This window comes from Quercus robur, chromosome 12 (genome assembly GCF_932294415.1).
Source record: "Quercus robur chromosome 12, dhQueRobu3.1, whole genome shotgun sequence".
Classification (NCBI taxonomy): Eukaryota; Viridiplantae; Streptophyta; class Magnoliopsida; order Fagales; family Fagaceae; genus Quercus; species Quercus robur.
The window spans coordinates 31,674,266-31,685,545 of NC_065545.1; the positions used below are offsets into that span (position 1 = coordinate 31,674,266).

At 32.5% G+C, this 11,280-nt stretch overlaps 1 protein-coding gene across 1 annotated transcript; it reads left to right on the forward strand.

Annotated features, from left to right (window-relative positions):
• The first annotated feature begins 315 nt into the window (after positions 1-315).
• On the forward strand, positions 316-1,924 carry LOC126709215 (protein RGF1 INDUCIBLE TRANSCRIPTION FACTOR 1-like). Its single transcript, XM_050409342.1, has 5 exons — positions 316-523; positions 609-785; positions 880-954; positions 1,046-1,186; positions 1,284-1,924. The coding sequence occupies exons 1-5, from the start codon at positions 521-523 to the stop codon at positions 1,662-1,664; spliced, it is 777 nt and encodes a 258-aa protein (XP_050265299.1). The 5' UTR covers positions 316-520; the 3' UTR covers positions 1,665-1,924.
• Positions 1,925-11,280: the final 9,356 nt, after the last annotated feature.

The following is an 11,280-nucleotide window of genomic DNA, read 5'->3' on the forward strand; positions in this document are numbered from 1 at the left end:
TCTTAGAGGGGGTAGGGGCCCTTTAGACAGCCATTGGCATTTGGCAGTCTAGCACAGTATAATCACGTTAAAAATATAAGATACCACCGTCCATGCTTTGTTCTGTGCACCTGTGCAGTGCATTAAAGATGGGTTCAGACTTTTCAAAAGTTGTAGGAAAGTAGGGTTTGATCCGAAACGGCGAAAAGATTTGATTTTGATGTTTCAAAAGCCTACACGTACTTGACTCTTAGAACAACTTGTTGAGCCTTTGTTCCCTCTGCTTTAAATGAGGCCCAACCTCTTCAATCTCCACTATTGCTCTCACCTGCTAGTAATAGTAATTCCAATTGCTATTGCAGCTGACTGCTCTTTCTTTTCTTTAACTTGCACTCTTTCTTCTTGCACCACACCATCCTCTCTTTTTACTTTCCTTCTGTCACTCTCTCTCCTTAGAGTGACCTTTGGCTTTGATTTCCAGGCTTAATAATTACTGACATATACACCCAACCCCTTATTAATTCTCTGCTACTTCAAAGACATGGTGAGCTCACTATTTGAGTTTTGAACTTTCTTATCTCTTGTAGCAGAAGAATTACATGGACCAATTTTACTCTTTTGGTTTTCAGGTTGGTGTAAGTTTAATTCCTCAGTGGCTTGAGATTCTTCTGCGATACAAGTTCTTTAACCCGTGTATAATTCACGAGTTTGCAAAGAAGAATGAGAAGAACATCTTTTGCTTGGACTGTTCCATCAGCATCTGCCCCCATTGCGTGCCTTCTCACCGCTCTCATCGTCTCTTACAGGTCCATACTTAAACCAACACATAGATTCACCAATACTAAAAGTTGTAGGTACAAATTTGCACCACAAATTCATCATTTTCTTTTTTGGTCTCAGATAAGAAGATATGTTTATCATGATGTTATAAGGTTGAGTGATGCTCAAAAATTGATGAATTGTTCCCTTGTTCAAGTAAGTATGAACTTAAAAAATACCAAGTAGTTTTACTTTCTTATTTTCTTGCTGTGAAATTTTAGTTCTTTGGTTTTGTTTAATTGTTCAGCCATACACAACAAACAGTGCAAAAGTGGTATTTTTGAACCAAAGGCCAATGTCCCGCCCCTTTAGAGGCTCAGGCAACTTTTGCATTACATGCGACCGTAGCCTTCAAGATCCTTACTACTTCTGCTCTCTCTATTGCAAGGTTCCATTTTCCCACTCAAAATTTTCACCATTTTAACTCGATTTTACCATCTGGGTCATCCTTATTTTCACTATACATATATAAATATATGTTACAGGTTCATCATCAGCTAGTGACCGCTAACAGTAGTGGAAACTGTGAATTCTTACCAATATTACCAGCCAAAGCGAGAAGTGATCGGAGCCTTACAGTTTCTGAGAATGAAGAAGATGTTCAAATAACCCCCGACTCGGTCCTTGACTCGGGTGTTTCTCTCTCCGGGTCTAGAAGTACTGCAACTGCAAGTGGTTGTGGTGGTGCAGTGAGTTCCAAGACACTAGCTTGTACAGCCACCACTACTGAATTCGTGAAAAAGAAACGCAGCAGCTTAAACTTGGTGCCTCGAGTTTCGTTCCAGATGAAATGCTCGCCGACGGCGGAGGTTGCGGTGGCTTTGAACCGGAGAAAGGGTGTGCCTCACCGTTCCCCTATGAATTAATTGAATGTGATGTCATATGGGACAATGGGCCAAGAAGGACGTTTGATATTCAGGTGGTGTACTGATTGTTTTTGATGGTTTCTCTTTTGCTAGGGGAGAAGATTTTTTACTTGTAGAGTGATAATTGTCCTATCTATCTTTAGCTAGCTGCAGGCTAATGATTCCAATTCGTCAACATATTCATCGTTTTAAAGGCTGTATTTTAGTACATAAATGCTCTTTCAATGGACAAACCTAGAAAAAAGTATTTTGCTTTTCGTTTTTCTTCTATCCCTTCTGTATTTCTCCCTTTGTGGGAATTATCCGCAAAGAGGGAAGGTTTCTAATATACTGTCGAACGATAATTGAAGAAGTATATTTTAGATTATCAAAAAAAAATTGAAGATATTTTAGGTGATTTTGGTAATGCTGGAGTCTTCGTTTGGCTTTTGGGCCAAAAAAAAAAAAAAAAAAAAAGCTTAAATAAACCAAAGAGCAAAAGAGTAGTGACACATGCAAAAAATTAATTTTGGATTACCAAAAAACTTCTTTATTTAATTTATATAATCACTTTAATAATAAGTTTTCAAAAAAAAAAAAATCACTTTAATAATATATCATACCTTCTATTTTTAATTTTATATTATATCATATTAAAATAGGATTCAAATCTTCTACATTTCTTACCATGATGAGTTTTTAAAATGTCAATTTTTTTTTTAAATAAATGAATAAGATGGTGACACATCATCAATTTACTTATATAATCTTAAATTAGTCTTTCAAAAATATTCCTATTTATCCTAAACACTTTTCAACTTTAACATTTCTTTTAAAATAAATGGATAAGATAGTGACACATCATCAATTCACTTATATAATCTTAAATTAGTCTTTCAAAAATGTTCCTATTTATCATAAACACCTTTCAACTTCTAGATTTATCTCTCAAAAAATTTTAAAAAAAAAAATTCAAAAAAAATTATGGACTTATCTCTATTACTTCTTTTTTCAGAAAAATCATCAACCCAGAAACAATGATCATCTATATCATTATTGAAGGAATTTATCTTGTTTGGACCGGATTTTTTTTTTTGTTCCAAAATAAGCATTACTCCACATTTTCACTTTTCCAGTATTTGGTTTATATTTGGTTTCCTTACTTTGTTATTATTATCCTTTCCATATCATTATTTTATCTTATCTTATTTTATTTTTTCTTTTTAAATATTTTCTTTTGTTTTATTTGATTAGTTTGATGAGCGTTTAATATTTTCTCTAATTAATGAGTCTTTTTTAAAGAGTGGGAATGATATATATTTTTGTCTTCATCTTCTTCTTCTTGATTTTTTTGGTTATCGTGTTTGACTAATTATTTTAGTGTATGTGTTGATTGTGTTCTAATGGTGCTCTCTCTTCCTCTTATTATTTTTTTTTTCTGTTGTTTTTCTTACATTTAAGCCTTACTCTATTTTTTTTGTATTTTTTTAAGGGTGACATATCAACAATTTTATTAAATTGCATAGCAGTCACATTGGATGAATTTATATTTGAGAAATAGTGAAACACCCTTGCTTAGATTATGGTCACGATTCATGATATATATACATTAATACATTTTTTTATTGGACGAATCTAGAATTATACTATTCATAATAGTATTTTATCAATAAAGACCATTCCAAGTAAGAATGCAGCCATGAAAATTCTTTGGAACGACAAGCAATCCTTGATATTTCTCCTTAATTTTAATAAAGAATTTTTTATTAAAAAAAAATTAGGTTTGAATTGACTCCTCCAATGCTTCTGTAACCTAGAGTTTACACGGGCACGACATGTGTTTTAAAAAAATTGAATTAAAAAAAAAATTGAGTTTACAATGTGAGAGTCTTTAGCATTTGAAATTTTTGTTATGGTTATTGTGGGGGCCATTCGATCAATAGGCCTATTAAGGTCAGGATCGTTGGGCCTGTGGCCCATCCGAGGATGCATATCCGCCCGAGGAGGTCAAGTCAGGTCATAAGGCAATTACCGAGGGGGGTGGTAGTCAATATCACGAGGGTAGAGTTCTGTATTCGTCTGAGGACGCCATACTCCTCGGCAGTATGCGTCCGAGGACGATCAGGATGCGGTCTTGTTGCAACCGGACCTCAGAATTATGTCACCATTGAAGATAGGATAACCGACCAAGGGTAAAAGGGAAAAGACGAACAAATATCTATAATTACAGCTACCTCCACATTAATGACCTCTTAACCAACTCTCTGGCCGCATTAATGTGGATGTGATACCTGAACAGTAAGGAGGCAGCCTTACAGCTGCCCATAGGAAGTTCCAGGAGGTGCCAGATGGGACAGAAAGAAATCCTCCGAACCCAACCTACACGTGTATGGTGAGGATGGAACTCAAAGGGTGGTATATAAACTGAAAGAAGAACATGCAAGAAGGGATCAGAACAAAAAAAGGAAAGAAAGAGAAATAAGACAAAGGAAGAAGAGCGAAAAGAGAAAAAGAACTGTATCGATTACCAAAGAAAACGATCGTTGTACCAGCTCTGGGCCTTCAATATACGTGAGGGTGAATCTTTTTATTGTACAAAAGTTAACCTAGTTCTTTATACCCACGCTCTACAAATTATATTGTTTGAGCCTATTTACGTGCAAACCCAGTATCGCTTTGGGTTGCTGCAAATCGTGTCCCTACAGTTATGGATGTGTAATAACTAGCTACCTTTTAGGACTAAAGTGGTTGCCTTTTAGGATTTTAAAAAAATTGATAACTCTCATTTTAAAAAAAAACATTTTTAATTTTTTTTTCTTAAAATTAAATCAATGGTAATGTTGACAAGCCTTTTTTTTTTTTTAAGCATCCTAAACTTTAGTTATGGATGTGTAATAAGTGCCTATCTTTTAGGATTAAATAACTACCATTTTAAAAAATTGAATAAAAAAATATTATGAGTTTACAACGTGAGAGTCTTTAGCATTTGAAAATTTTGTTATGGATGTGCAATAACTAGCTACCTTTTAGGATTTTTTTTTAAAAAATTGATAACTCTCATTTAAATAAAAAATGATAATTGTGACACTCTATGACCAGTATATCTTTTTATGTCATTACAAAGTTTACAACACAAAAGGAATAATTTTCATTCATCAAACTTTTGGGCTTGGGTTAAAAAAAATAATAGATGCACCAAAAAAATTACATTGCTTGATATTAAAATTACAAAGTACTTTCTCAAAAAACTTACAAAATAGGAGCTACCAGTCAATTTTAATCCAACCAAACAATTAAATAAATTGCTACGCAAATTAAATCAAACAAAAAATCATATGCACAACAAAAAATTCACAAATGCATACTAGCCTTTCAGGCGCATGCTCAAAGGCTCTTCTATTATTTTGGGAAAAAAATTAATAATTTTCATTTATTATAATTTGGGATTACTACATTTTTCAATCACAAAATACCTAGTGGTGTGATGAAAAATTTATTTCACCTATAAACCCATAATACTCATCACATTTCTAGATATTTTGTGATTGGAAAATGTAGTAATCTCAAATTATAATAAAGTCATGCTAACGAGTGCCCTTAGGGAAATACTTAATTGCTTTTCTTTTCCCATAAAAACTTTCTTTAAACGGATTGTTAATCATTGTCCTAAGGGCATCCGTTAGTATTTTCCATTATAATATATGCAAATTATTAACTTTTTTCCAAAATAACTGAAGAACCTCTGAATAAGAGCGTACTTAGAGGCTAGTTACAACTTAAGCATTTATCTCGTTTCTATCTTTAAAAACCAAATAACAAACCGATCATTTTTCATCAATGCTTTTTTTCAAGAATATAGCTTGCATCTAGCATTGTTGGCGATAGCCGACAAGATCTTTAGTGTTGGTTCCAGTAAAAAGCGTTCATTTCCAATTGAACAGAATTGCTCAAGCAATTTTATTATTCTCATTGTTTCATCCTTGGGAGGATTAACCATCCCAATGTTGAAGATAAACTTTAGTATTAAGACTTGCTCTGACTTGGGAGTCCGCCTTGATCTCACTGGTTCATTTCTTATTAAATGTTAATATTAATATTTCATTTCTCGTAAATCATCAATTGAGGCAAGGATTGTTTTTGAGTTGGTGATTTTATGGAAAAATAAAATTTAAAAGAAGAAGTTGAATGGGGTTAAATTGCTAACATCAACTTAACGTTACCGTACATTAAGTGTACTTTTGTATTTTAAGACTAATTTAGGGTTGCATTTATGAATTGATAACGTGGCAGCATTTTAACCATTTATTTTTAAAAAAAATGTTAAGATTTAAAGAAATTTACATTGTCAAGTATCCTAGGAAATTTAAATGATCTGAATCTATTAAAATAATCTTAATAAAAAAAATTAAAATAATCTTACAAAACCCAAGTCACTGAGATGACCCATAAACCAAAAACACCACCATGGCAATGGCACCACCCAACCACCATTGTTACATAACCCACCACCACAAACCAAAATCTCAAATCGCAACACAAAACACAAACCCTACAATGACCCACTTGCTGAGATCCATAGCCACCTTGCTGCAACCTATAAACATTAAGACCCATGATGTAACCCAAAGATCCACTCAGCGATAGTCTTCTCAACCACCATGTCATAATCCACATACGTTGAGATCCACAGATCCACTCAGACCTCATTTGTGTCACAGTTTTGGGCATGAAAGATTTGTTCATGTCACCAACGTTGTGTGCATGTGCGAGAGAGAAGAATATAAAATAGAAAAGACTGATATGCAAAAGTTATGGAGCATATGCAAAAATAAATGATACTGTAGAAATATGTAAAAATTTGAATAGTGATAGATCGATAATCAAATGTGTTGTGGTTTTGTGAGTTTTTGATGAACAAGTTTCCTAAATTTGAACTTAGGGCTATTACTATTATTATTTTTGGTTTGGGGGTGGGGGGTGGGGTACTAAGCTTATAAAATGAATCAGGGTCACTTGAATAACTAGATGTTTGGTAAAGTTGTGTTCAAATTTGTTCACTAGTTAAATGAACTACTAAATTTAAGCTTAATTTGAAAAACCCAAATTGAAGAAAGCAAAACTTAACTCACTAAGATTGTAAAATGAATCACCCTACTTGTGATGATGTTCAAATTTTGTTCATTATTCCCATCTCTTTCATCCCAAATTTTTGTTCAAGGGTTTGTGAAGTGGATGGATTTAGTCCCCCAACTATCAATTATGTTGGGTAAGAGCTGACATTTTGTGTAAAGGTTGCATATAATATTTCTCTAATATGAGTGGATTTTAGATTTATAGAATCTATCCCACGTGAAAGGAATATTACATATAATTGTTACAAGAAATAATAATTACATTTCGAAGTTAATTATATAATTTTTGAGGTTAACTTGTGTCAAAAAAAGCATTCAATCACTCATAAACAACCAGCCATCAGCAATACTCAAGGGAAATACATATTTGAATTTTGATATAGGATAGCGAAATCAAAAGAATTTAATTGCATCGATCATTTAAAAACATAAAAAGCAACATGTTGACATGTATTAGCCCATCATTAGAGTAAGTAAACAATATATATATATATATATATATATATATAGAAGTAAAGCTTAGAGAAAATTCAATTAGAATTTGAAATTATAATTCAATTTTGCGCTATATGTCTAAATTTATGTGGGGACTACATCATAATTATCCATTTAAGTGTTTTTAATCTTTGTGCGAAGTGAGTTAATGAGTGCAAAATACTAAAAATCTAATATTAATAAACTATAAAATTAAAAAAAAAAAAAACCAATCACGTAACTCAATAAAAATCACTGCATAACAAAGATCACCACATGTTCTATCTTATTAAAAATTAGAAAAAAAAATGATCATAAGTAGTGTAGGGACTGGGTTTGAGCGCTCCTTCTATTGGATGAAAGGTCTCAAGCCCAATTAGCCCAATACAATGAATTTTTAGAGAATGAGTTTAAGAACTAGGTCTTAGTCCGAACCACAATCACTAGACATAGTTAGGTGTGGGCTGAGTAACAAGGAAATGGGTTGAAGTATGGAATCTTGTCCTCGGGTGTTTCATCAGAGGAACTCAGTATTCTTCTTCTTCTTCTTCTTTCAGTACTAGGTTACAGGGGTTTTCAAGATCATGCAGACTGCCACAACTTCCTCCTTTTTCTTTCTTCCTCATATTTTTCCGTGCCCCCATTCTTGGAGGGTCTCTCACATTATATACTTCTTTCCAGTCGATCTTGGCCCTCCACCTGTTGATCATGCAGGTCACTAGTCGAGTGCTCGTCCTATCAGCCACCTTCCCAAACCCTTTGTGAGTTGCGGCAACCAAGACCACACTGTTCAGGAGTCATTTTCTCATTAATGCGGCTAGAACATTAGTTGGACGCATTCAATGCGGAGGTGACAATTTCTCCTTGGATTGCTCCTGCACCATATGCCTATGGGTATCCTACTGTACTTATCCTTCTCCTGGGGGCGCTCTAGAAGGCTGCCTTTGCCGGTGTGCTGTTTTCTCCTCTTGGGATTTGGGATTCCGAGAACACAATCGTTCTTGGCAACGTTTCTGGGCCATTTGGGCTTTCTTTGTCCGTCCTCGGCTATTTCTCCCTTCTCGGCACGGGCCTTGGGCCCAGTACAAAGTGGGCTGGGGTTGTCAAATTCCTTGGCCCCACAAGTAGTATTAAATTTAGGTAAGAATTTTAATAGTGACTAATTACCTTTACTTTAAAAAATAATAATTTGACTAATTATTTATATTTTATGAGAATTTGCAATTATAATCCAATTTTGTGCCATATGTCTAAATTTATATGAGGACCATACCATAATTATCCACTTAAGTTTTTTAATCTTTGTGCCAAGTGAGTTAATGAGTACAAAATACTAAGAATATAATATTAATAAACTATAAAATTAAAAAAAAAAACCAATCACATACACTCAATAAAAATCACTGCACAACAAAGATCATCACATGTTTTATCTTATTAAAAATTAGAAAAAATACTAATCATAAGTAGTATTAAATTTAAGTAAGAATTTTAATATGTGACTAATTACATTTACTTAAAAAAAAATAATTTAACTAATTATTTATATTTTATGATAAAAATTGTGTTTAGTTTTAAATGTATCTATATGTATGCATGTGTTACATGCTATTTTTTTTTTTTTTTTTTTTTATAAATAATTTGACTAATTTATATTTTTATAATAAAAATTATAATCCAATTTGCATCTTGTGTCTAAATTTATGTGAGGACCACACCATAATTATCCACTTAAGTTTTTTAATCTTCGTGTTAAGTGAGTTAATGAATGCAAAATACTAAGAATATAATATTAATGAACTATAATTTTTTTTTAAAAAAACCAATCACATATACTCAATAAAAATTACCGCACAACAAAGATCACCATACGTTCTATATTATTAAAAATTAGAAAAAAAAATGATCATAAGTAGTATTAAATTTAGGTAAGAATTTTAATATGTAACTAATTATGTAACTAATTATATTTACTTAAAAATAATAATTTGACTAATTATTTATATTTTTATGATAAAAATTGTGTTTAATTTTAAATATATCTATATGTATGCATGTGTTACATGCTATTTTCAAAAAAATAATTTGACTAATTATTTATATTTTTATAATAAAAATTAATTGAAATTATAATCCAATTTTGTATTATGTGTCTAAATTTATGTGGGGACCACACTATAATTATTCACTTAAGTTTTTTAATCTTTGTGCCACGTGAGTTAATGAGTACAAAATACTAAAAATCTAATATTAATGAACTATAAATTTTTTTTAAAAAAAATCAATCACATATACTCAATAAAAATCACTGCACAACAAAGATCACCACACCCACACGTTCTATCTTATTAAAAATTAGAAAAAAAAATCGTAAGTAGTATTAAATTTAGGTAAGAATTTTAATATGTGACTAATTACATTTGCTTTTTTTAAAAATAATTTGAATAATTATTTATATTTTTATGATAGAAATTGTGTTTAATTTTAAATGTATTTATATGTATGCATGTGTTACATGCTATTTTTTAAAAATAATTTGACTAATTATTTATATTTTTATAATAAAAATTATGTTTAATTTTAAATGAATCCATGCATTTGCATAGGTTACATGCTAGTTTTTATTTAATGAGAAAGTCTAAACAAAATCTCACAACATTTCTACATTATCTTTATATTGAGTTGTGGTGGGTCCCAGTAATATTTTAAAAAAACTTTTATTTCATTTTATTTTGACATATGATAGTTTGACCCCTCACTTATAAAAATATTGTGAAATTTTATTGTGGGATAGAAGAACTCTATACATTGAGGGACCAGATCAAAGGCTTTGGACTTTACTTAGTAATCAACCCGGCCCACATCGACCATCCGAGCAGATATAAATAGATAGTGCCTTACGGGAATCGCCTGCCAAGCACTATTCGGTGTCATGTACAAGTTTCAAGAGAATCATCAAAAGATCCCACTTAATCAGGAATCTTGAATAGAGGTGGAGATCACATGACAGAAGGGATGAAACATCAACATTGAGACCCCACTAGAGGTGCACTATAAAAGGGAAATGAAATGAGAAGAAATGGGGGACTTTTTCTTTTTTGGGGAAAAAAGGGGGAGGGAGAGATACACGAGAGAACAAAGAGGAACGACCTAAAGGGGGATAGGGGGATTCAGCTCAGTATTACTTGGTCCTTCTTGGAAAACACATAAACGAGGCAAAGGATCATTGTGTAGGCCTTAGTACCTCCCCTTTGGCTGCTGGATTGGCTCTTGGGGACCTTCCCATTGTCGGAAATTCCTTATCCATCCTAACAAGTAAATTGGGAGCCTGACCCAAAATTATTGAGCATTTTGGGTTTGACTATTATACCTACAATTTTTTCACCACAAATTTTAAGTAGTATGGTGTTATGGATTATTGCTAGTGGACAAAAAAATAATTTTAATTGTAGGTTCAAATCAGAACCAATAACAATTTATGACTTACGATTTATTATGAAAATATTATAGACGTAACATTTATCTCTGTAAAATCAGAAACCTTGACAAGGAAAAGAGTAAATTTTGATTATTATTATTTTTTCTTAGTAGTTTTTGAATTTTACATTTAAGTATTTAAAGGGTTGTGAATTGGGAATTTGGGATCTTGGAGAGAGATGATAATTTTGGCAGGGTATATAGGTTGTCGTGTACATGCAGCAACAGTACAGGTGCGTCAAGCTAGGGGAAGCGACGGAGAGGGACCAAAATAGGCCTAGTTTGTTGGAATTGGATGGGAAGCATGCATCAGCCATCAGCTTTGATTGGGAAATGGACCCTAACAAATCTAAATAAATCTGCACCCGCTTTTAAGGCACCTACATGAGATGAGATGAGATGAGAGTAAAAAATCACTGGGAATTGAAAGCCGAAAGCTATCTTTTCTTTTTTGTTTTCTTCCTCTTTTTCCTCCAAGTTTCTCCCTATGCATGCAACATTGCAACGCGTAAAACAATATTTGATGCTTCCCCAGGATTGTACACCAACTGAGG

Bases quoted from the DNA above. Each gene is read 5' to 3' on its own strand.
- LOC126709215 (XM_050409342.1), top strand. The intron at 955-1,045 runs GTAAGTATGAAC...TTAATTGTTCAG, and splicing joins TGAATTGTTCCCTTGTTCAA to CCATACACAACAAACAGTGC. The intron at 1,187-1,283 runs GTTCCATTTTCC...TATATGTTACAG, and splicing joins TCTGCTCTCTCTATTGCAAG to GTTCATCATCAGCTAGTGAC.